Below are 26,602 nucleotides of genomic sequence, written 5' to 3' on the forward strand. Positions count from 1 at the left end.
GGGATCTTACCGGCCCCCAAGCCCTGAGGCCGGGCTCCATCCACAGACCCAGTGAACCTGCTGGATACGGAGCGGGGTACCGTTCAGGGACAAGGCCCTGCAACTTTCAGGTACTCTGTGTCCCCGTACAGACAGGCACGCACACGCCAGACTTGCTGGGTGTGTTAGTGCGCCGGGGACAGTAGCGCTGCACGCTGGGGTTTGAGTCACAGCAGCTTAGCTGTGTGACTTCATGTGCTGGGAACTACCGCGCCGGCCACTCTCGGAGCGGCGGCGCGGCTGGGACTTGTAGTGCGCCGGGGACTTAGCGCCGACCGCGCTTTTACGGCGGCGGCGCTTATAAATTTAGTCCCCGGCTTTTGCGGCCTAGCTCCGCTTCGTTCCCGCCCCCTCCCTGTCAATCAGGGAATGGGACAGACGCTGTGCAATCGTCAGCGCCGAGGGCTGGAGCCTTATTTACATGCTCCAGCCCTCTCACTAGGCACAGTGGGACGCAGGTTTCCCGCTTTTGGTCTGAGCACGCCCAGGGCCCGCCCCCCCCTCCACAGGACGCCGGCAGCCATTCCTGCATGCAGTCTGGCTGGAGGACGGACACAGGCTCTGGGAGACCCAGACTAGGGATTTCTGGCGACCACACACCCGCGTTTAGCGGGCGGTAAGCAGCACATTAGTGCTGGCCCCACTAGTGCCACAGTGTTGTATTGGTGTACTTTTTCCTGTACCAGATATATATATATATATATATATATATATATATATACTGCACTGTACGGTCGCTTCTTGGCTGTATACCCCTATATTGCTCTGAGGAGACAGCAACATGTCATCCACAAAACGCAAGGGTGCCAAGGCACGGGCTGTATACACTGCTTGTACAGCATGTGGGGCTAATCTACCAGCAGGCTCCAACGACTCTCATTGTGTGCAATGTTCAGTCCCAGTGGCACTTCGTCAGCCAGAGCCTATGGTGGTGGTAGCCCAGGCAGAGACGCCTGTGAACCCTGCCCCGGTGACGGGGACAGAATTTGCAGTCTTTGCTGATAAAATGTCTGTGACTATGACAAAAATCCTGGAGACCTTGCAGTCCAGGCCAGTTGCTCAGACCATGGACACTGCTGTGTCTATGTTCCCCGGTCCCCCTCAGTTGGAACTAATCCGTACTTCAAGGGGGTCCCAGGCATCACAGGCTGAGGGCTCTGACTCTGATGACAGTCCCAGGCCGCCTAAGCGAGCTCGCTGGGAGAGACCCTCCACGTCATCACGCGGGTCAGGGTCTCAGTGAGAAGGGTCTCTATATGATGAGACAGAGGTGGGTGATCAGGAGTCTGGTCCTGACACCGCACTCAATTTGGATACGCCAGATGGTGACGCCATGGTAAATGACCTTATAGCGGCCATCAATAGGCTGTTGGATATTTCTCCCCCAGCCCCTTCAGCAGAGGAGGCAGCTGCCCAGCAGGAGAAATTCCATTTCCTGTATCCCAAGCGTAAATTGAGTACTTTTCTGGACCACTCTGACTTCAGAGAATCAATCCAGAAACACCATGCTTATCCGGACAAGCGTTTTTCCAAACGTCTGAAGGATACACGTTATCCCTTTCCCCCTGACGTGGTCAAACGCTGGACCCAGTGTCCAAAAGTGGACCCTCCAATATCCAGGCTTGCAGCTAGATCCATAGTTGCAGTGGAGGATGGGGCTTCACTTAAAGATGCCAATGACAGACAGATGGACCTTTGGTTGAAATCTGTCTATGAAGCTATTGGCGCGTCGTTTGCTCCAGCATTCGCGGCCGTGTGGGCGCTCCAAGCTATTTCAGCTGGTCTGGCACAGGTGGACTCTTTCTTAAGTCCAGCAGTGCCGCAAGTGGCGTCCTTAACTACGCAAATGACTGCGTTTGCGACCTACGCTATCAATGCGGTACTAGACTCTACGAGCCGTACCTCAATGGCATCCGCCAACTCTGTAGTTTTGCGCAGAGCCTTGTGGTTAAAAGAATGGAAAGCAGATTCTGCTTCTAAAAAATGTTTAACCAGCTTGCCATTATCTGGAGACAGACTGTTTGGTGAGCAATTGGCGGAAATCATTAAACAGTCCAAAGGTAAGGACTCTTCCTTACCCCAGCCCAGATCAAGCAAACCTCAACAGAGGAAGTGGCAGTCAAAGTTTCGGTCCTTTCGAGGCTCGGGCAAGCCCCAATTCTCCTCGTCCAAAGGGACTCAGAAGGAGCAAAGGAGCTCTGATTCCTGGCGGACTCACTCACGCCCCAAGAAAGCAACCGGAGGTTCCGCTTCCAAGGCGGCTGCCTCATGACTTTCGGCCGCCTCCCTCCGCATCCTCGGTCGGTGGCAGGCTCTCCCGCTTTTGCGACATTTGGCTGCCACAGGTCAAAGACCGGTGGGTAACAGACATTTTGTCTCACGGGTACAGGATAGAGTTCAGTTCTCGTCCTCCGCCTCGGTTCTTCAGAACTTCCCCACATCCCGACCGAGCAGATGCCCTTCTGCAGGCGGTGCATTCTCTAAGAGCAGATGGAGTGGTGGTCCCTGTTCCTCTTCGGGAACAAGGACAAGGTTTTTACTCCAATCTCGTTGTGGTGCCAAAAAAGGACGGCTCATTCCGTCCTGTTCTGGACCTAAAACTGCTCAACAAGCATGTGAACGCCAGGCGGTTCCGGATGGAATCCCTCCGCTCAGTCATTGCCTCAATGTCTCAAGGAGATTTCCTAGCATCAATAGACATCAAAGATGCTTATCTCCACGTGCCGATTGCTACAGAGCACCAACGCTTTCTACGCTTCGTGATAGGAGACGACCATCTTCAGTTCGTAGCTCTGCCATTTGGTCTGGCGACAGCCCCACGGGTGTTCACCAAGGTCATGGCGGCAGTGGTAGCAGTCTTGCACTCTCAGGGACACTCTGTGATCCCTTACTTGGACGATCTACTTGTCAAGGCACCCTCTCAGGAGGCATGCCAACTCAGCCTGAATGTTGCACTGGAGACTCTCCAGACGTTTGGGTGGATCATCAACTTCTCAAAGTCAACTCTGTTACCGACCCAATCACTGACGTATCTTGGCATGGAGTTTCATACTCTCTCAGCGATAGTGAAGCTTCCGCTGGACAAGCAGCGGTCACTACAGACTGGGGTGCAGGCTCTCCTTCAAAGTCAGTCGCACTCCTTAAGACGCCTCATGCACTTCCTCGGGAAGATGGTGGCGGCAATGGAGGCGGTTCCGTTTGCGCAGTTTCACCTGCGTCCACTTCAATGGGACATTCTCCGCCAATGGGACGGGAAGTCAACATCCCTGGACAGGAAAGTCTCCCTTTCCCAGACGGCCAAGGACTCTCTGCAGTGGTGGCTTCTTCCCACCTCATTATCACAGGGAAGATCCTTCCTACCACCGTCCTGGGCGGTGGTCACGACAGACGCGAGTCTGTCAGGGTGGGGAGCAGTTTTTCTCCACCACAGGGCTCAGGGTACGTGGACCCAGCAGGAGTCCGCCCTTCAGATCAATGTTCTGGAAATCAGAGCAGTGTATCTTGCCCTACTAGCCTTCCAGCAGTGGCTGGAAGGAAGGCAGATCCGAATTCAGTCGGACAACTCCACAGCGGTGGCGTACATCAACCACCAAGGGGGGACACGCAGTCGGCAAGCCTTCCAGGAAGTCCGGCGGATTCTGATGTGGGTGGAAGCCACGGCCTCCACCATATCCGCAGTTCACATCCCCGGCGTAGAAAACTGGGAAGCAGACCTCAGTCGCCAGGGCATGGACGCAGGGGAATGGTCCCTTCACCCGGACGTGTTTCAGGAAATCTGTCGCCGCTGGGGAAGGCCGGACGTCGACCTAATGGCGTCCCGGCACAACAACAAGGTCCCAACCTTCATGGCACGGTCTCGCGATCACAGAGCTCTGGCGGCAGACGCCTTAGTGCAAGATTGGTCGCAGTTCCGGCTCCCTTATGTGTTTCCACCTCTGGCACTCTTGCCCAGAGTGCTACGCAAGATCAGATCCGACTGCAGCCGCGTCATACTCGTCGCCCCAGACTGGCCAAGGAGGGCGTGGTATCCGGATCTGTGGCATCTCACGGTCGGCCAACCGTGGGCACTACCAGACCGACCAGACTTGCTGTCCCAAGGGCCGTTTTTCCATCGGAATTCTGCGGCCCTGAACCTGACTGTGTGGCCATTGAGTCCTGGATCCTAGCGTCTTCAGGATTATCCCAAGGGGTCGTTGCCACCATGAGACAGGCTAGGAAGCCCACGTCCGCTAAGATCTACCACAGAACGTGGAGGATATTCTTATCCTGGTGCTCTGCTCAGGGAGTGTCTCCCTGGCCATTTGCATTGCCTACATTTCTTTCTTTCCTGCAATCTGGGTTAGAAAAAGGTTTGTCGCTCGGCTCCCTTAAAGGGCAAGTCTCGGCGCTATCCGTCTTTTTTCAGAAGCGTCTAGCACGACTTTCTAAGGTACGCACGTTCCTGCAGGGGGTTTGTCATATCGTACCCCCGTACAAGCGGCCGTTAGATCCATGGGATCTGAACAGGGTACTAGTTGCCCTCCAGAAGCCGCCCTTCGAGCCTCTGAGGGAGGTTTCACTTTCTAGACTATCACAGAAAGTGGCTTTTCTGGTAGCGATCACATCTCTTCGGAGAGTGTCTGAGCTAGCAGCGCTGTCATCCAAGGCTCCCTTCCTGGTCTTCCACCAGGACAAGGTAGTGCTGCGCCCCATTCAGGAGTTTCTCCCGAAGGTGGTATCCTCTTTTCATCTTAATCAGGATATCTCTTTGCCTTCTTTTTGTCCTCATGCAGTTCATCGGTATGAGAAGGATTTACATTTGTTAGATCTGGTGAGAGCACTCAGAATCTACATTTCCCGCACGGCGCCCCTGCGCCGTTCGGATGCACTCTTTGTCCTTGTCGCTGGTAAGCGCAAAGGGTCGCAGGCTTCTAAGGCCACCCTGGCTCGATGGATCAAAGAACCAATTCTTGAAGCCTACCGTTCTGCTGGGCTTCCGGTTCCATCAGGGCTGAAGGCCCATTCTACCAGAGCCGTGGGTGCGTCCTGGGCATTACGACACCAGGCTACGGCTCAACAGGTGTGCCAGGCAGCTACCTGGTCGAGTCTGCACACTTTCACCAAACATTATCAGGTGCATACCTATGCTTCGGCGGACGCCAGCCTAGGTAGAAGAGTCCTGCAGGCGGCAGTTGCCTCCCCGTAGGGGAGGGCTGTCTTCGCAGCTCTAACATGAGGTATTCTTTACCCACCCAGGGACAGCTTTTGGACGTCCCAATCGTCTGGGTCTCCCAATGGAGCGCCGAAGAAGAAGGGAATTTTGTTACTTACCGTAAATTCCTTTTCTTCTAGCTCCTATTGGGAGACCCAGCACCCGCCCTGTTGTCCTTCGGGATTTTTGGTTGTTTTTCGGGTACACATGTTGTTCATGTTGAACGGTTTTCAGTTCTCCGACGTTACTTCGGAGTGAATTTGTTTAAACCAGTTCTTGGCTTTCCTCCTTCTTGCTTTTGCACTAAAACTGGTGAGCCAGTGATCCCACTGGGGGTGTATAGCCAGAAGGGGAGGGGCCTTACACTTTTTAGTGTAATGCTTTGTGTGGCCTCCGGAGGCAGTGCTATACACCCCAATCGTCTGGGTCTCCCAATAGGAGCTAGAAGAAAAGGAATTTACGGTAAGTAACAAAATTCCCTTCTTTTTTTTTGTTGTTTGTTTTTTTTCTTTTTTCTTCTTTTTTATCCCTTTCACTCCACTTGGATTTTTTTTCCAGCAAATTGTCAAATATTGTTAAAGGGATTGTTCACCTCTGCGGTCATATTTTGTATTAAAAAAAAAGTCAATTTGTTGTTTTGGGTTTTTTTTTACCCCTTTAACGACCCATGACGTACTGGGTACGTCATGGATCGTGTGAGGTTAATCCCCGCCCCCTGCCAAGGGCAGGTCGCGGCGATCCGCCCACATATCAGCTGTTTTCAACAGCTGACATGTGTGCCTGCTAATCGCGAGTGGAATGTCTTCCACCCACGATTATTTACCCCTTACATCTTGCTGCCAAAATCTGGCAGTGAGATGTATATGCGCGCCGCCATTACAGTGACTTACCCCGCCCCCATAGGAAGTCACGTGACATAATCACGTGACTTTCGGTGATTGCCATGGTAGCACAGGGTCATGTGATGACGCCTGTAGCTAACATGAGTCACTTCCTCTCAATGTCGGAATACAGCCGGCATTGAAAGTAAAGCACCAAATCTGCAGGTCTCAGCTCTTTAGCTGTGATCTGGAGATATGCAGAGCGATCGGATTGTTGATCGCTATAGCCCCCTAGGGGGACTAGTAAAATAAAAAAAAATTTTTAAAAAATAAAAAAAAGTTCGTCACCCCCCCTTTCTCCCCATTGAAAAGTAAAGGGTTAAAAAAAAATAATATATACGCATATTTGGTATCGCCGCGTTTAGAAATGCCAGATCTATCAAAATATAAAATCAATTAATCTGATTGGAATTTTTTTGCCTCTATGCCGTTTACCAAACGCCAAAATTACGTTTTTTTTGGTCGCCGCAAATTTTGCGTGAAATGCAATAACAGGCGATCAAAACGTAGCATCTGCGCAAAAATGGTACCGTTAAAAACGTCAGCTAGAGACAAAAAAAATAAGCAGTCACTGAGCCATAGATCCCGAAAAATGAGAACGCTACGGGTTTCGGAAAATGGCACAAAACGTGTGACACTTTTTTTTTGGACAAGCTTGTGAATTTTTTTTTAACTCCTTAAATACAATTTAAACCTATTCATGTTTGGTGTCTACAAACTCGCACCGACCTCAGGCATCACAATGACACATCAGTGTTACAATATAGTGAACACGGTGAATAAAATATCCCAAAAACTATTGTGCGATCACACTTTTTTCGCAATTTTTCCTCACTTGGAATTTTTTTGCTGTTTTCCAGTACACCATATGGTAAAACTTATGGTTTCATTTTAAAGCACAACTCGTCCCGCAAAAAACAAGCCCTCATATGGCAAGATTGACGAAAAATAAAAAAGTTACAGCTCTTGGAAGAAAGAGAGGAAAAAAACAAAACTGAAAAACACAAAATGCCCAGGGGCTGAAGGGGTTAAACATTTGTCACAGTTTTTTTTCTTTTGCAGGCTTCTTGTTTCACTACACATTTGACTTTGTGGTCCTAAATCAGCTGAGAGAAGCTAAAATATAAAATGTAAGATAAAGAGTTAGAATTGGACTTTAGAACCAGCTCACTGAAAGATTCTCAGATAACTCATCCTGCTGCCAGCAATAGGCAGGGCAATAAGGAGGATATAGGAGGCAATCTAAATCATTATTCGGCCTAAGCCACACGGCATGAAAATCGGTGCGAGTGGAGAGCGATAAAAAAATCGCATTCCACTCGGACCAATATTAGCCTGTGTGGCAGCACACATGAGCGATTTATTTTCTCAGCCCTAATCGGACCGAGAAAACAATTGCAGCATGCTGCCACGGTAATGCGATCCTGGTTTCTCTCACACCCATTCAAGTCTATGGGGCGAGAGAAAAATCGCACTGCACTCACGGTACACCGGTGTACCGCAAGTGCAGGGCGAGAGTGGCAATAGCTGGCTACGGAGGAGAGAGTGAGATAAATCCCTCCCTCCCCTCCTCAGTACCCCTCCCCCCCCAGCTGTGGTCCGTCGCAGGGACACTCACATGACGCTCCGCTCTGCTGTGCTGCCAGCGTGAGCCGAGTGTCATGTGAGGGGATCGCAATAATTCCCGTGTGGCCCCAGCCTTAATGATACCCAATTAGAAACCTTTTTTTTCCGAACCCCACAGCCCTCCCCACACCATACATTTAAGTAAGGAGAAAAAAAAATGTCCCCAAAAGTCAGACATCATTTCTTTGTCGCTCCTAATTGGGAGACCCAGACAATTGGGTGTATAGCTACTGCCTCCGGAGGCCACACAAAGCATTACACTTAAAAGTGTAAGGCCCCTCCCCTTCTGCCTATACACCCCCCGTGGGATCACGGGTTCCTCAGTTTTCAAGCTTTGTGCGAAGGAGGTCAGACATCCACGCATAGCTCCACTGTTTTAGTCAGCAGAAGCTGCTGACTATGTCGGTTGGAAGAAAAGAGAGCCCATACTTGGGCCCCCAGCATGCTCCCTTCTCACCCCACTTTGTGTCGGCGGTGTTTGTTAAGGTTGAGGTACCCATTGCGGGTACAGAGGCTGGAGCCCACATGCTGCATCCTTCCCCATCCCCCTTTGGGCTCTGGGTGAAGTGGGATTTACCGGTCTCCAGGCACAGAGACCGTGCTCCGTCCACAGCCCCTGGGGAATCTGCTGGATATGGAGCGGAGTTTCGTCAGGGACAGGGCCCTGCTACGCCAAGGTACTCTGTGTCCCCGTACAGACCGCGCACACACTGCAGCATGGCTGGGTGTGTTAGTGCGCCGGGGACAATAGCGCTGCTGCGCTTGTGCCACACTTCCACAGCTTGCTAAGGGAGTTAGTGTGTGGGGAACTGCCGCGCCGGCCCCTGCTGACAGTTTTTACTGCGACGCGGCTGGGACTTGTGGTGCGCCGGGGACTTCCGCGCTGGCCGTGCAGATTTGTCGGCCGCGCTTTTTACTAGAGTCCCCGGCTTTTGCGGCCTAGTTCCGTTTCGTTCCCGCCCCCAGGCCTGCCAGTCAGGGGAAGGGCGGGACGCTATACAGAAAGTCAGCGCCGAGGGCTGGAATCTGCTTTACATACTCCAGCCCTCACATTGAGCACAGTGGGAAGCCAGCTTCCCGCACTTTGTCTGAGGCACGCCCACGGTCCGCCCCTCTTCACAGAACGCCGGCAGCCATAACTGATGTGCAGGCTGAGCTGGAAAGGGGAGACAAGTTCTGGGACACCCAGGCACGGGATTCTGGCGACTACATACCCGCTCTTAGCGGGCGGTAAGCGGCACCCTCCGGTGCTGACCCCACTAGTGAAAGTGTTCATTTGTATTTTTATGCATGCATGCTATACATTGCACTAAGTCGCTGGTGATTCTTGGCTATATACCCTCCTGGAGGAGAATATAGCATGTCGTCCGCAAAAAAACAGGGGTGCCAAGGCACAGGCTTCTATGCTGCTTACACCGCTTGTGCGGCTGTTCTACAGGCAGGTTCCACTGACCCCCATTGTGTGCAGTGTTCGGTCCCTGTGCTCCCTGCTCGGCCAGGGCCTCTGCTGGAGGTGTCCCAGAGAGATCCACCTGTGAATACTGTCCAGGTGACGGGGACAGAGTTTGTAATTTTTGCGGATAGATTATCTGTGACTATGTCTCAGATTCTAGAAACTTTGCAGTCTGGACCAGTAACTCAGTCATGGGCGCTGTTGATTCATTGCTCACTGGCCCCCCTCAGTTGGAACAGCTCCGGGGGTGTCCCACGCATCCCAGGGTGATGGCTCTGACTCGGACGACAGTCCCAGACAGCCTAAGAGAGCTCGCTATGAGCGGCCCTCTACATCATCTCACTGGTCAGGCTCTCAGCAGGAGGATTCTCTGTGTGATGAGACGGAAATAGCTGATCAGGATTCTGACCCTGAGACCGCTCTAAATCTAGATACTCCTGATGGTGACGCCATAGTGAACATTCTATCGCGTCCATCAATAAAATGTTGGATATTTCTCCCCCAGCTCCTCAAGTGGAGGAGTCAGCTTCACAGCAGGAGAAATTCCATTTCAGATTTCCCAAGCGGAAATTAAGTACTTTTCTGGACCATTCTGACTTTAGAGAGTCAGTCCAGAAACTCCACGCTTATCCAGACAAGCGTTTCTCCAAACCGCTTAAGGATACACGTTATCCCTTTCCTCCTGACGTGGTCAAGAGCTGGACCCAGTGTCCCAAGGTGGATCCCCCTATCTCCAGGCTTGCGGCTAGATCCATAGTTGCAATGGAGGATGGGGCTGCACTTAAAGATGCCACTGACAGACAGATGGAGCTCTGGTTGAAATCCATCTATGAGGCTATCGGCGCGTCGTTTGCTCCTGCATTCGCAGCCGTATGGGCACTCCAAGCTATTTCAGCTGGTCTTGCACAGATTGACACGGTCACACGTACATCTGTTCCGCAGGTGGCATCCTTAACCTCTCAAATGTCTGCATTTGCGTCTTACGCGATTAATGCTGTCCTGGACTCTACGAGCCGTACGGCAGTGGCATCTGCCTACTCCGTGGTTTTACGCAGAGCCTTGGGGTTAAGGGAATGGAAAGCAGATTCTGCTTCCAAAAAATGTTTAACCAGTTTGCCATTTTCGGGTGACCGGCTGTTTGGTGAGCGCTTGGATGAAATCATTTAACAGTCCAAGGGTAAGGATTCATCCTTACCTCAGCCCAGACAAAACAAACCCCAACAGAGGAGGGGACAGTCGGGGTTTCGGTCCTTTCGAGGTTCGGGCAGGTCCCAATTCTCCTCGTCCAAAAGGACTCAAAAGGATCAGAGGAGTTCAGATTCTTGGCGGGCTCAGTCACGCCCAAAAAAGACAGCCGGAAGACCCGCTACCAAGGCGGCTTCCTCATGACTTCCGGCCTCCCCCCTCCGCATCCTCGGTCGGTGGCAGGCTCTCCCGCTTTGGCGACATTTGGCTGCCACAGGTCTGAGACCGTTGGCTGCGAGACATTCTGTCTCACGGGTACAGGATAGAGTTCAGTTCTCGTCCTCCAACTCGATTCTTCAGAACGTCTCCGCCTCCCGACGGAGCCGATGCTCTCCTACAGGCGGTATGCACTCTAAAGGCGGAAGGAGTGGTGATCCCTGTTCCTCTTCAAGAGCAAGGTCACGGTTTTTACTCCAATTTGTTTGGGGTACCAAAAGAAGGACGAGTCTTTCCGTCCCGTTCTGGACCTAAAACTTCTCAACATCCACGTGAGAACCAGACGGTTCCGGATGGAATCCCTCCGATCCGTCATCGCCGCAATGTCTCAAGGAGATTTCCTAGCATCGATAGACATCAAGGATGCTTATCTCCACGTACCGATGGCTCCAGAGCATCAGCGTTTTCTATGCTTCGTTATAGGAGACGAACACCTTCAGTTCGTAGCCTGCCTTTTGGTCTGGCGACAGCCCCACGGGTCTTCACCAAAGTCATGGCAGCTGTAGTTGCAGTCCTACACTCTCAGGGACACTCCGTGATCCCTTACTTAGACGATCTGCTGGTCAAGGCGCCTTCTCAAGAGGCATGCCAACACAGCCTGAACGTGGCGCTGGAGACCCTCCAGGGTTTCGGGTGGATCATCAACTTTTCCAAGTCGAATCTAACCCCGACCCAGTCGATAACATATCTTGGCATGGATTTTCATACTCTCTCAGCGGTAGTGAAGCTTCCGCTTGTCAAATAGCGTTCATTGCAGACAGGGGTGCAATCTCTCCTTCAAGGTCAGTCACACCCCTTGAGACGCCTCATGCACTTCCTAGGGAAGATGGTGGCAGCAATAGAGGCAGTCCCTTTCGCGCAGTTTCATCTGCGTCCACTACAATGGGACATTCGCCGCCAATGGGACGGGAGGTCGACGTCCCTCGACAGCAACGTCTCTCTCTCTCAGGCGGCCAAGGATTCTCTTCGATGGTGGCGGCTTCCCACCTCATTGTCGAAAGGGAAATCCTTCCTACCTCCATCCTGGGCGGTAGTGACGACAGATGCGAGTCTGTCAGGGTGGGGAGCAGTCTTTCTCCACCACAGGGCTCAAGGTACGCGGACTCAGCAAGAGTCCACTCTTCAGATCAACGTTCTGGAGATCAGAGCAGTGTATCTTGCCCTACCAGCCTTCCAGCAGTGGCTGGAAGGCAAGCAGATCCGTATTCAGTCGGACAACTCCACAGCGGTGACATACATCAACCACCAAGGAGGAACTCGCAGTCGGCAAGCCTTCCAGGAAGTCCGGCGGATTCTGACGTGGGTGGAAGCCACGGCCTCCACCATATCCGCAGTTCACATCCCAGGCGTGGACAACTGGGAAGCAGGCTTCCTCAGTCGCCAGGGTATGGACGCAGGGGAATGGTCTCTCCACATGGACGTGTTTTAAGAGATCTGTCGCCGCTGGGAGATGCCGGACGTCGACCTAATGGCGTCCCGGCACAACAACAAGGTCCCAGTTTTCATGGCACGGTCTCATGATCACCGAGCTCTGGCGGCAGATGCCTTAGTTCAAGATTGGTCGCAGTTCCGGCTTCCTTATGTGTTTCCACATCTGGCTCTGTTGCCCAGAGTGCTGCGCAAGATCAGGTCCGACTGCCGCCGCGCCATCCTCGTCGCTCCAGACTGGCCAAGGAGGTCGTGGTACCCGGATCTGTGGCACCTCGCGGTAGGCCAACCGTGGGCACTACCAGACCGACCAGACTTGCGGTCTCAAGGGACGTTTTTTTCCATCAGAATTCTGCGGCCCTGAACCTGACTGTATGGCCATTGAGTCCTGGATCCTAGCGGGTTCAGGATTGTCTCAAGAGGTCATTGCCACCATGAGACAGGCCAGAGAACCTACCTGCGCCAAGATATACCACAGGACGAAATATTCTTGTCTTGGTGCTCTGCTCAGGGAGTCTCTCCCTGGCTATTTAGTTTGCCTACTTTTCTTTCCTTCCTGCAATCCGGGTTGGAAAAAGGTTTGTCGCTCAGCTCCCTCAAGGGGCAAGTCTCAGCGCTATCTGTATTTTTTCAGAAGCGCCCAGCACGACTTCCTCAGGTACGCACGTTCCTGCAAGGGGTCTGTCATATCGTCCCTCCTTACAAGCGGCCGTTAGAGCCCTGGGATCGGAACAGGGTTCTAATTGTTCTTCAGAAGCCGCCTTTCGAGCCTATGAGGGATGTTTCCCTTTCTCGCCTTTCACAGAAAGTGGCCTTTCTAGTAGCGGTCATGTCTCTCCGGAGAGTGTCCGAGCTAGCAGCGCTGTCATGCAAATCTCCCTTCCTGGTGATTCACCAGGACAAGGTGGTTTGGCGCCCTATTCCGGAGTTTCTCCCTAAGGTGGTATCCCCGTTTCATCTTAATCAGGATATCTCCTTGCCTTCCTTGTGCCCTCATCCAGTTCATCAATTGAAAAGGATTTGCATTTGTTGGATCTCGTGAGAGCGCTCAGGATCTACATTTCCCGCACGGCGCCCCTGCGCCGCTCGGATGCACTTTTTGTCCTTGTCGCTGGTCAGCGCAAAGGGTCGCAAGCTTCCAAATCCACCCTAGCTCGGTGGATCAAGGAACCAATTCTTGAAGCCTACCGTTCTGCTGGGCTTCCGGTTCCCTCAGGGCTGACGGCCCATTCTACCAGAGCCGTGGGTGCGTCCTGGGCATTACGACACCAGGCTACGGCTCAGCAGGTGTGCCAGGCGGCTACCTGGTCGAGTCTGCACACTTTTACCAAACACTATCAAGTGCATACCTACGCTTCGGCGGACGCCAGCCTAGGTAGACAAGCCCTTCAGGCGGCGACGGCCCACCTGTAGGGTAGGGCTGTTTTTACGGTCCTATCACGAGGGGTTATTATACCCACCCAGGGACTGCTTTTGGACGTCCCAATTGTCTGGGTCTCCCAATTAGGAGCGACAAAGAAGAAGGGAATTTTGTTTACTTACCGTAAATTCCTTTTCTTCTAGCTCCAATTGGGAGACCCAGCACCCGCCCTGTTTGCTTAGGGATTTTTGTTTGATCGGGTACACAAGTTGTTCATGTTGAATGGTTTCGGTTCTCCGATGTTTCTTCGGATTGAATTTGTTCTTAAACCAGTTATTGGCTTTCCTCCTTCTTGCTTTGGCACTAAAACTGAGGAACCCGTGATCCCACGGGGGGTGTATAGGCAGAAGGGGAGGGGCCTTACACTTTTAAGTGTAATGCTTTGTGTGGCCTCCGGAGGCAGTAGCTATACACCCAATTGTCTGGGTCTCCCAATTGGAGCTAGAAGAAAAGGAATTTACGGTAAGTAAACAAAATTCCCTTCTTTAGTAATTTTGTACTTCATTAGATGTTACCTGTAGAGATCCAGTCCCACTAGTGCAGAGTGCCAGATAACATGGGCCGCATTCTTCACTGTGGGAACAGCCCCTCTCTGCAAAAAGGGAAGTTTTAAATGAACCCTCTCTAGCGTCCGGCTGCTCCTGTAAGATACTATGGCACTGACCGAAACAGATGATCACTGCGCTCAAGGTGTTAGCCCATGTCTGTTAATTGGAGTGGCAACGTGCATGCCTGGCAGGGGTCCAGATGATTGGTACACGGCGAGGGATCCAGCTGTCACAGCCATAGCTATCTAGCAGCAATCTGGTAGATGTATGTGTGCCTTTAATATAGGGGTATAAGTGATTGATCCTAAATAATTATGACACGTGTGTATCCTTCATTTTGTCTACTGTAGAAAAATACTTTGATATGAAAAAGAACCAGTGCAAGGAAGCCTTGGACATTTATAAGAAATTTCTTGCTCGAATGACCAAATTGGCAGAATTCCTCAAAGTGGCAGAGGTCAGTATTTTCTTTCCTGAGTCGAAGGGGCCTCATGTAGCTCTTGGCACTGGTACAGTAGCATGGGCCATGCATGATACCAAACGAATGCTCTTCTGAAATTTGGATATGCCCATGGTGTATGTAAAAATAACAGCAAATGCATAATTGCTTGATGCCATTCTCGCTGTACTTCAGATTTTGTCTTGTGACCAACAGCAATTTGCAAGTTTGCTTTTTTTGTTTTTTTATCCTTTGCTGCTTGCCTGCATCATTCCTTGCCGGATGGCATGAAGCTTGGTTCCTCTGATCTTTGCATTTGGAATTGCACTAACAATAACTGCATGATGTTGGCACATTTTTTTGCAAGTTTAAATTGCCTGGTTCTTCTTTGCTTTTTTTGTTTTTAGTTTTTGCAAGTGCCACTGTACCAGTCCATTACGTTAATAAAGGCCCTTTTTACCTTCTTCATACTGTGTGTAAGCATTCAGTATCCACAGCACTCTCCATTGCCGCTGCATGAAGTAATGTACACTTTTCTCCCTCCCTTCCTTTTTTGTGAATTCAGCAAGTTGGAATTGATCAGGGTGACATTCCAGATCTTACTCAGGTCAGTGTGCATTTCATTCATTTCTTTTCACATTCCTTCCAGTTCTCTGTATATATATTATTTCTTTATCCATAAACCATAATCATGAGAAGTTTTCTTTTCTCTTCCATATACATCTTATATGGAAAACCATTCATGTGAACTGGTGACTTCAGATATCAGACTTCAAATAAGAATGTACACTTTCCATGATCAAGAATGAAATTTATTTGAAAGTGAACCTGTCATCAGAATATTACACCCCTAACTAATGGCTTGTGTGTAAAGGATGTTTAATACTCGTTAAATCCTTACTTTGCTTGTTGAGTTTTGTCTGAATGCTTTAGAGCAGTGCACTTACAGCTCTCCTGTCTCTCACTTTTCCCGCCTTTAGTCAGTGACATGCCATCATTACCGGGAGTCGTCTCCTTAGAGGGGACGGTGCATCGCGTAGTAAGCTTTTGACGCTGTTGCGAGAACTATCGATCTACGCATACACTGCCCTCTCTGTGACAGGCCGCTTTCACATTGCATTTTTACCTACGTTCACTGGTCCCATCGGGGCGCATCCGTTCAAACCCCCTCGCACGCACGCAAAACATGTTTCGGATGCATATGCCGACTGGGCCATTGACTAATGGGGCAGACCAAGTCAGCGTGTGCTCTGTCTTGCACCATTTTCGGGCATATACGTTTTCTGCAGGTGGACACCCGAATGTAGTAGACATGTAGGGGGGTTCGGACGGATGCCTCGAAAGGGACCAGTGAACATAGGTAAAAACGCAATCTGTACAGTATAGGCAAGAAGCTCGCAATCCGTTATGGGTGTGGTTATACAGCACTTATCATTGAGAGGACTGTTGCATAGTCAATATATCAATGTACAGTAAGGACTACAGTGCTGGAATCAAAACCTGTCACCATTTCTGCAGCCCTCTGATTACGAAGCCCAAACCTGTTGACAGATTCCCTTTTAGCAGGTCTATATTATCCAGACTAGATGCAGAAATGTGCATAATTTGGTAGATTCACTAGCTTTTAGACAGTCTGAAAATGCACCAAACCTATAAGGCTAGGTTCACACACTGCGTTTTTTTGACGCTGCGTTTTTGTGTGTTTTTTGTGGCAAAAAACGCACAAAAACACACCCACAGCAAAAAAACGCACGCGTTTTGCCGCGATTTGGTGCGTTTTTTTGCTGCGTTTTGCTGCTGCGTTTTTGGTCACTGCGTCTTTATGCGGTTTTTATCAGTGAACAATGCCATTAAAGATTGTTGAAAAAAAAAAAAAGGTCTGATGTCATTTCCTTCAATATGTTCTTCATTCTCCACTAGTGTATGAAATAGAGCAGACAGCTGCAGAACTACAAGGCTCAGCATGCTCCATACAGGACTGTATGCAGGAGAGCAGACAGCAGCTGCAGAACTACAAGGCTCAGCATCCTCCATCCAGGACTGAATGCAGGAGTTTTTTGCCCCCAAAAAAATGACGTGGGCTTTGCCATATTTTTGTATGCTAGCTGGGTACAGCAGGCAGGTACAGGCTGCCCCCAACCCCAGCTGCCTATTTGTACCCGGCTGGGAACCAAAAATATAGAGAAGCCCTTTTTTTTTTTTTTTTTTTTTTTTTTTAATTATTTCATGAATTTCATGAAATAATTTAAAAAAAAAAAAAGACGTGGGCTTCGCCCAATTTTTGAGTCCAGCCGGGTACAACTAGGCAGCTGGGGATTGGAATCCACAGTGCAGGGTGCCCATGCTTTCTGGGCACCCCCGCTGTGAATTGCAGTCCCGCAGCCACCCCAGAAAATGGCGCTTTCATAGGAGCGCCATCTTCTGGCGCTGTATCCAACTCTTCCAGCTGCCCTGATGCCGGGTGGCTCGCTGGGTAATAATGGGGTTAGGGCTAGCTGTATATTATCAGCTGGCCCTAAGCCCGAAATTCATGGTGTCACCATGAATTTCTAGTAAAGATAAAAAAAAAAACCCACAACACACAGAAAAATTATTTTTTATTAGAAATAAAACACAACACAATTAGTGACTCCATCTTTATTGAAATAAAGAACCCCCCTCCGCAGTAATCCTGGGTCAAGGGTCCCGCGCCGTCCAATCCGGATCCAATATCATCTGATGGATTTGCTGGAAGGCAAAGCGATCAGATGATGTGTCAGGTTCTAGGGGCTGAAGCACATCACACATCAGCTGATTGTATAAAAGCCATTTATACAATCAGCAGATGCATCGGTGCAAAAAAAAACAAAAAACAAAAACTCACTTATGTGCTGATTACCGGCAGCTCCTGGAGCGATTGGAGGAGTCTGATCCCGTCCGATCGCTGCAGCAGCTGCCGGTAATCAGGGATGAAGTCTCCTGACGCATCCGCTGATAGGTTAAACCGGCCGGGCGCCCGCGTCACCGCGATACTTACGATCAGCTGATGCGTCAGGTGACTGCATCAGGTGATCCATCGCCAGGTCCTGCATCCATCGGAGGTGTCCCGGCCGTCTGCACACAGCCGGAGCGGGGGTGGCGATACCGTGAGAGGAGATGGGAGCGGGTATGGCACCGGGAGTCTGCAGACAGGTGAGTATGAATTTTTTTTTTTTTTTTTTTTTCTACTGTTAACTTTTGTTTTCGCAGCTGCTTCCACCTCCCGCCCGAACATGGCGCCGCACGGCAGCATACATGCACAGGACCGGAGGTGGAAGCGGCGGTGACGGTACCGGGAGGATTCACGCTTCTGTATTTACTGACAGAAGGAATCCTCTTCCTGTACATGTCACTTTACTACCCACCTCCTGCGTTTATAGCTGCGTTTTTGGTCTTAGAAACGCACCAAAACGCATCTATTTGCGTTTCTCATTGCGTCTTTCAACATCCCATTGCACTCAATGGATGAAAAGCGCAGTGAAAAACGCGGGAATAATTGACATCCTGCGTTTTTGTGGCACCACAAAAATGCAGCTGAAAAAAAACGCTGTGTGCAGACAGCAAAAATGAAAACTCATAGACTTTGCTGAGGAAGTAAAGTCATGCAGATTTCTGAGCAAAAACGCACCCGAAAACTGCGCAAAAACGCCGCGAAAAACGCACTGTGTGAACTTACCCTAACAGTACAGGCAGTCTCTTGTCTAGGGTTACTCCACTGCTTCGCCTATGTTATACCGTTTTTTTGAGGGGGAGATTTTACCGCAATTACTGTTAAAATTGTCACATTGATCTTTGTAAAACTCCCGTAATGTGATGCCTAATGCTTCTGACAAGATGCATTAGGCTGTGTTCAAATACGTTCATGGACCATAATCCCCATACACTGACGTATTGCTTCTTCTGTGGGATCATGTGTATGTTCCTGCCGTTGGCTCGCACTGTTGTAATCGTAATCACCTGCACTTGACAATACAAAATGTCATTTATTGAAATTGACACAAAGTATTTCTTTCCTCATTCATTTAGCTTCCCAAAAATGTTGGGTTCAGTTATATATGAATGACCACATCTTAATCCCCAAAAAAGGACCCCAATGGAGCCATTCAGTATAAGGGGGCAGACAGAGACTGTTTGGGCTCCATTTAGCCTGTGCTCTGGCATTGTCTAACACTCTTGTGTTCACCTTTTATGAAAGACTGACACCGCCGAATATTTTTAAAAGAAACCCATCCAGCCAGTGCTCAGCACAGATCACTGTAAAATGTGACCTCAGCCTTAGAAAAACAAAATTATCCACAAATATTGTGATTCGTATGTGGAAATACTCATAATATCATGTAAATACGATTACTATATGTTGGAGATTGGTGGAAATAGGTCCTTCCTTCCAGCGAGCGAATCCTAAAGCTCTACTTTGGCTGCGGAGGTTTGGACAGTGGCAGGGTTTGTCTTATTTGCAAGATATTATTTGTTCGTTCTTTTCCTTTTATTCATTTTTTTTTTTTAAATTGAATCTGCCACCAGGTTTCAGAATATAATCTGTCCTAAAATATTACCATTTATACTCGACTATAAGCTGAGATTTCTTTGTCGCTCCATTGGGAGACCCAGACAATTGGGTGTATAGCTTCTGCCTCCGGAGGCCACACAAAGTATTACACTTTAAAAAGTGTAACCCCTCCCCTCTGCCTATACACCCTCCCGTGGATCACGGGCTCCTCAGTTTTATGCTTTGTGTGGAAGGAGGCACACATCCACTCATTCATTCTCATATTAGTTATGTCGGTTGGAAGAAAAGAGGGCCCCCACGGGGCCCCCGGCATGTTCCCTTCTCACCCCACTACGTCGGCGGTGTTGTTAAGGTTGAAGTACCCATTGCGGGTACAAAGGCTGGAGCCACATGCCGTCTCCTTCACCATCCCTTAGCGGCTCTGGGAGAAGTGGGATCCTAAGCGGTCATCCATTTACTGGGACCGTGCTCCCTCCGCAGCCCCTGTGGCAACCTGCCGGTCCGGAGCCTATTCAACCTCAGGGACCGGGCCCTGCAACTCAAAGGTACTCTGTGTCCCCATTGGGGACTGTGCAGGGAGCGCACCTTCTTCCCGGAAGCTGCGGCAGCTGCTGAATTGAGAAGGCCGGTGGACTTCCGCGCCGACCGTGCCTGCTTGTCGGGCGCGGTCTCAAATTTAGTCCCCGGCTTCATCGCGGCCTAGTCGCAAAAATCCCACCCCCGGTCCTGCCTGTCAGGGGTAAGGGCGGGATTACCGACCTGACGTCGGATGTGAGGGCTGGAGCATCCTGCATGTTTTCCTCCCCCCTCACTGATCACTGTGGGGACCCCAGATTCCCGCACTTTCCTGGCGCCGCCCACGGCTCCACTCCTCCCCTGAGAGCTCCGGCAGCCATTTTTTGGCATTCTGCCGGTGGAGGATTCTCAGTGAACAGCTCTGCAGCTCCGGGGGACCTAAGGCAGGGAATCTGGAGGGCACACTCCGCTTGTTAGCGGTCGGTAAGCCACATCGGTCACCCGGTGCTGATCCCCCTAAGGTGCCGGAATAGATACGTGTATATATATATATCTTTCTTTTTATTCCACGATCACATCAGGGGTACATACAGGTAGTGAGGGAGGATGAGGGTGTGCCACGTCGGACGTGGCACACCCTCATCCTCCCTCACTACCTGTACCCCTGATGTGATCGTGGAATAAAAAGAAAAATATTTTATTCGACCTTTGGAGTGCGACCTTTCATCTCTTCATTGTGGATCTTGTATCGCCTTTGCTTTGGGACACGCACCCAGGTCTCCACCTGCCTGAAAGCATAGCTTTGTCAGCCATACAGGGATCGGCGGTGCCCGGTATCCTCCACTCAGCTTTATATATATATCTGTTCGGTCGGGCTGTATACCCCCTTTTTCCCATATACCCTCAGTGATCACTCTCCTAGGAGACAACAGCATGTCGTCCACAAGGAGCAAAGCTGTTAAGGCACAGGGTTTTTTTGCGGCCTGTACCTCTTGTGGGGCTATGTTACCTGCGGGTTCCACCTACCCTCACTGTGAGCAATGCTCGACCCCTGTTTTGCTTGCTCAGTCGGAGCCTCGGTCACTAGTGGGCCCCTCGGCTCATGTAGACCCCCCCTGCACCCCCCTGTCCAGGCGGCAGGGACAGAGTTCGCCTCTTTTGCTGAGAAACTCTCTGAGTCACTTTCACAATCCATGGCTCAGTCTATGGACAAATGGTCTGCCAAGCTGCTAGAAGCTTTGCAGTCCAGACCGGTCCTTTCACAGACCCCGGCCCCTGTTGGCTCGTCGCCTCCAGGCCCCTCTCTGTCCGCGCCGCAGCGCGCTCCCAGGTTGGCCCCTAGGTCTCAGGCGGAGGACTCCTGCCCGGACCACAGTCCTAGACCGGCTAAGCGGGCTCGCTGGGAATCTTCCCCGACTTCTTCACGCTGCTCGGGTTCCCAGCCTGAGGACTCTCTGGAGGACGAGGCGGACGTCGCAGCTCAGGGCTCTGACCCTGACGTCGCCCTTAACCTTGATACACCTGAAGGGGACGCCTTAGTGAATGATCTTATCTCGTCCATCAACCAGGTGTTGGATCTCTCTCCCTCGCCTCCTACTGTAGAGGAGTCGGCGTCTCAGCAGGAGAAAGACCAGTTTCGGTTCCCCAAACGTACACGCAGTGCGTTTTTCGATCACCCTGAGGCTATGTGCGCACTAGAGATGTGAAGTTTCTCGAGAAAATCTTCTCGAGAAACTTCTGGGAGTGAAGATTTGCTGAACTCCGGAAAAAATCCGCGGCAAAACCGCATGCGGATTTGCCGCGGAATTGCCGCGAAATTGCCGCGATTTTCCCGCGGGTGGTTCCCTGCGGATTTTTGCAGGCTGTACTGCAGAAATCCGCGGGATACCTGCGGATTTAATGGACATGTTCATTTTCTCAAGAAAGTTTCTTGAGAAATTTCCGCACCAGTGCGCACAGCTTTTTTTTTTTCTCATAGAATTTCATGGGAAATGTCTGCACAAAGATTGCAGACATTTCTCAAGAAATTTCCGCGGCAAATCCGCGGGTAAATCCGCGGGTATTTTGGTCTAGTGCTCACATAGCCTAACTTCAGAGACACTGTCCAGAAGCCCAGAGAGCGGTCCCGGACAAGCGCTTTACTAAGCGCCTCACTGACACGCATTACCCCTTCCCATCTGAAGTCATTAAGGGTTGGGCTCACTGTCCCAAGGTGGATCCTCCAGTCTCAAGATTGGCGGCTAGATCCGTGGTATCGGTTGCAGATGGCTCATCGCTAAAGGATGCCACTGACAGGCAGATAGAGCTCCTGGTGAAGTCCATCTATGAGGCCACGGGCGTGTCTTTTGCCCCGGCCTTTGCAGCCGTGTGGGCACTCCAAGCTATCTCGGCTTGTCTGACTGGTATTAATGCTGTCACACGTAATTCTGCTCCGCAAGTTGCGTCTTTGACCTCTCAAGCGTCAGCTTTTTCATCCTACGCCATGAACGCAGTCCTGGACTCTGCTAGCCGTACAGCTGTAGCATCCGCTAACTCTGTGGCAGTCCGCAGGGCCATGTGGCTGCGCGAATGGAAGGCAGACTCGGCCTCCAAGAGGTTCTTAACCGGTTTGCCGTTTTCTGGCGACCGTTTGTTTGGCGAACGATTGGATGAGATTATTAAGGAATCCAAGGGAAAGGACTCCTCCTTACCCCAGTCCAAACCTAAGAGACCTCAGCAACGAAAAATACAATCGAGGTTTCGGTCCTTTCGTCCCTCCGCCAAGCCCCAATCCTCTTCGTCCAGCAGGCCGGAGAAAGGCCAGAGGAACTCCTATGCGTGGCGGTCCAAGTCACGCCCCCAAAAGGCCGCAGGAGGCACTGCCTCGAAGACGGCCTCCTCATGACTCTCTGCCTCCCCTAGCCGCATCCTCGGTTGGTGGCAGGCTCTCCCGCTTTGGCGACGCCTGGTGGCCACATGTTCAAGACCGATGGGTGAGAGACATTCTGTCTCACGGTTACAGGATAGAGTTCAGCTCTCGTCCTGCGGCTCGTTTCTTCAGAACCTATCCGCCCCCCGCTCAGGCCGACGCACTTTTTCAGGCAGTGGACGCTCTGAAGACAGAAGGAGTTGTGATCCCCGTTCCCCTTCAGGAACGTGGTCGATGTTTTTACTCCAACTTGTTCGTGGTGCCAAAAAAGGACGGATCATTCCGTCCCGTTCTGGACCTCAAGCTACTCAACTGACATGTGAGAACCAGACGGTTTCGGATGGAATCTCTCCGCTCGGTCATCGCCTCGATGTCACAAGGAGACTTCCTAGCATCGATCGACATCAAGGATCGCACCCGAACATCAACGTTTCTTGCGTTTCGCCATCGGGGACGAACACCTTCAGTTCGTGGCATTGCCTTTCGGCCTGGCGACAGCCCCACGGGTTTTCACCAAAGTCATGGCATCCGTCGTGGCGGTCCTGCACTCTCAGGGCCACTCGGTGATCCCCTACTTGGACGATCTCCTAGTCAGAGCCCCTTCTCGGGTGGCGTGTCAACAAAGCCTTACCGTCGCTCTGGCGACTCTCCAGCAGTTCGGGTGGATAATCAACTTCCCGAAATCCAAGTTGACACCGACCCAATCACTGACTTACCTCGGGATGGAGTTTCATACACAGCCAGCGGTAGTCAAGCTACCGCTGGACAAACAGCTTTCTCTGCAGGCAGGGGTGCAATCACTTCTTCGGAGTCAATCACACCCCTTAAGGCGCCTCATGCACTTCCTGGGGAAGATGGTGGCAGCTATGGAGGCAGTGCCGTTCGCGCAATTCCATCTACGGCCACTCCAATGGGACATTCTCCGCAAATGGGACAAGAGGTCGGCTTCCCTCGACAGGAACGTCTCTTTCCCTTGCAACCAAGACGTCACTTCAGTGGTGGCTCCTTCCCAATTCTCTATCGCAGGGAAAATCCTTCCTACCCCCAACCTGGGCTGTGGTCACCACGGACGCGAGCCTGTCAGGGTGGGGAGCGGTTTTTCTCCACCACAGGGCTCAGGGAACCTGGACTCCGATAGTCATCCCTTCAGATCAATATTCTGGAGATAAGGGCAGTGTATCTAGCCCTATTGGCTTTCCATCGGTGGCTGGAGGGCAGGCAGATCCGTATCCAGTCGGACAACGCCACTGTCGTCGCATGCATCAACCACCAAGGCGGCACTCGCAGTCGTCAAGCCTTCCAGGAAGTCCGGCGGATTCTGCAGTGGGTGGAAGCCACAGCCTCCACCATCTCCGCAGTTCACATCCCGGGCGTAGAAAACTGGGAAGCAGATTTTCTCAGTCGTCAGGGCATGGATGCGGGGGAATGGTCTCTGCACCCAGAAGTGTTTCGAGAGATCTGTCGCCGCTGGGGAACGCCGGACGTCGATCTCTTGGCGTCACGGCACAACAACAAAGTCCCGGCATTCATGGCACGGTCTCAGGATCACAGAGCTCTGGCGGCGGACGCGTTAGTTCAGGATTGGTCGCAGTTTCGACTGCCTTATGTGTTTCCTCCTCTGGCGATGCTGCCCAGAGTGTTACGCAAGATCAGGTCCGACTGCCGTCACGCCATTCTCATCGCTCCAGACTGGCCGAGGCGGTCGTGGTACCCGGATCTGTGGCATCTCACGGTGGGTCAACCGTGGGCGCTTCCAGACCGCCCAGACTTGCTGTCACAAGGCCCGTTTTTCCATCTGAATTCTGTGGCCCTCAACCTGACTGTGTGGCCATTGAGTCCTGGCTCCTAGCGTCTTCAGGGTTATCTCAGGATGTTATTGCCACCATGAGACAGGCCAGGAAGCCAACGTCCGCCAAGATCTATTACAGGTCTTGGCAAATCTTCTTATCCTGGTGCTCTGATAACGGTTTCTCTCCATGGCCGTTTGCCTTACCCACTTTTCTTTCATTCCTTCAATCCGGAATGGACAAGGGTTTGTCACTCGGCTCTCTCAAGGGCCAAGTATTGGCGCTCTCCGTATTTTTTCAAAAGCGCCTAGCCAGGCTTCCGCAGGTCCGCACGTTCCTGCAGGGAGTTTGCCACATAGTCCCCCCCTTACAAGCGTCCGCTGGAACCCTGGGATCTTAACAGGGTGCTAACGGCTCTTCAGAAACCACCTTTCGAACCGCTGCGGGATGTCTCTCTATCACGTCTTTCGCAGAAGGTGGCCTTTCTAGTAGCAGTCACATCACTCCGGAGAGTGTCTGAGCTTGCAGCGCTGTCATGCAAAGCCCCCTTCCTGGTGTTTCACCAGGATAAGGTGGTTCTGCGTCCTGTCCCGGAATTTCTCCCTAAGGTGGTATCCCCTTTTCATCTAAATCAGGATATCTCCTTGCCTTCCTTTTGCCCTAATCCAATTCACCAGTGTGAAAAGGATTTGCACTCTTTGGATCTGGTGAGAGCACTTCGGCTCTACGTGTCTCGCACGGCGCCCCTGCGTCGTTCAGATGCACTCTTTGTCCTTGTCGCTGGCCAGCGTAAGGGTTCGCAGGCTTCCAAGTCAACCTTGGCTCGGTGGATCAAGGAACCGATTCTCGAAGCCTACTGTTCTTCTGGGCTTCCGCTTCCTTCAGGGCTGAAAGCCCATTCTACCAGAGCCGTGGGTGCGTCCTGGGCATTGCGGCACCGGGCTACGGCTCAGCAGGTGTGTCAGGCAGCTACGTGGTCTAGTCTGCACACTTTCACGAAGCACTATCAAGTGCATACCTATGCTTCGGCAGACGCCAGTCTAGGTAGACGAGTCCTTCAGGCGGCGGTTGCCCACCTGTAAGAGGGGGCCGTTTTTTCGGCTCTTGTTTATTGAGGTATTCTTTTACACACAGAGGGACTGCTCTTGGACGTCCCAATTGTCTGGGTCTCCCAATGGAGCGACAAAGAAGAAGGGAATTTTGTTTACTTACCGTAAATTCCTTTTCTTCTAGCTCCTATTGGGAGACCCAGCACCCGCCTCTGTTCCCTTCGGGCTGGTTGTTCTTTTGTGTACACATGTTGTTCATGTTGAATTGTTCTTTTGGTTCATGGTTTTCAGTTCTCCGAACATCCTTCGGATTGAATTTACCCTAGACCAATTCATAAGTCTTCTCCTTCCTGCTTTTGCACCAAAACTGAGGAGCCCGTGATCCACGGGAGGGTATATAGGCAGAGGGGAGGGGTTACACTTTTTAAAGTGTAATACTTTGTGTGGCCTCCGGAGGCAGAAGCTATACACCCAATTGTCTGGGTCTCCCAATAGGAGCTAGAAGAAAAGGAATTTACGGTAAGTAAACAAAATTCCCTTCTTTCAGACCATTTTTTTTATGCTGAATGGTCCCCCCTCGGCTTATACTCGAGTAAGGGTCCCACAAAAGATTTATTCTCACCTGTTTTCTGTTCCTGTGGTATCCTCTTACCTGCTTCTTGTGGACAGCAGGCACATAGACCCCCTTGGTGATCGAGGCCGGTGCAGGTATCGCCACTGTGTTCTTAAGAGCTTTATTTCACTTGAATGATTTGTGGGGCAACAAAGCACTGAAGACCACAGCAGCAGCCCCTCCACCGGCCGCGATCACTGAGGGGTCTATTGTGCCTGAGGTCTGCAAGAAGCAAGTAAGAGGGCACTGCGAGAACGGAGGGCAGGTGAGAATAATTTGTGTGTATGTGAACGAAGGCATAATAGGGGACCAGTGTGAGGACATTACTACAGGGAACAATATGGGCACATTACTACAGAGCACAAGGATGGGGCACATCAAATTATTGGTATCTATTTTTATTTTTTAAATTTACCAGTAGCTGCTGCGTTTCCCACCCTAGACTTTTATACTTGAGTCATTAAGTATTCTTTTCTTCATTTTTTTTTTTTGTGGTAAAATTCAGTGCCTCGTCTTATACTCAGATCGGCTTATACTCAAGTATATACTCTAAATATTTTTCTAATCTAATGAGACTAGTGTACGAAGTTCATATCAGAACGGCTGTATAATCCAGATAATAAGGTAGGCATTTTTACAGCTGGACGCATACAATTCTCATTTTTATATCATGATCTAAAACTTTCAAAAAGGTTTATATTAACATTTTAGGTGT

At 51.0% G+C, this 26,602-nt stretch overlaps 1 protein-coding gene across 4 annotated transcripts in view; it reads left to right on the forward strand.

Moving 5' to 3' along the window:
• The window catches only part of LOC142251276 (phosphatidylinositol-binding clathrin assembly protein-like), a 134,937-nt gene that overhangs the window by 22,658 nt on the left and 85,677 nt on the right, over positions 1-26,602 (forward strand). For all 4 annotated transcript variants that reach the window (XM_075323919.1, XM_075323921.1, XM_075323920.1 and 1 more), the window contains exons 7-8: positions 14,398-14,504; positions 15,052-15,093. In XM_075323919.1, the coding sequence (XP_075180034.1) occupies positions 14,398-14,504; positions 15,052-15,093 (149 nt within the window). The remainder of the gene's footprint in view (positions 1-14,397; positions 14,505-15,051; positions 15,094-26,602) is intronic.

This window comes from Anomaloglossus baeobatrachus, chromosome 9 (assembly GCF_048569485.1).
Source record: "Anomaloglossus baeobatrachus isolate aAnoBae1 chromosome 9, aAnoBae1.hap1, whole genome shotgun sequence".
NCBI lineage: Eukaryota > Metazoa > Chordata > Amphibia > Anura > Aromobatidae > Anomaloglossus > Anomaloglossus baeobatrachus.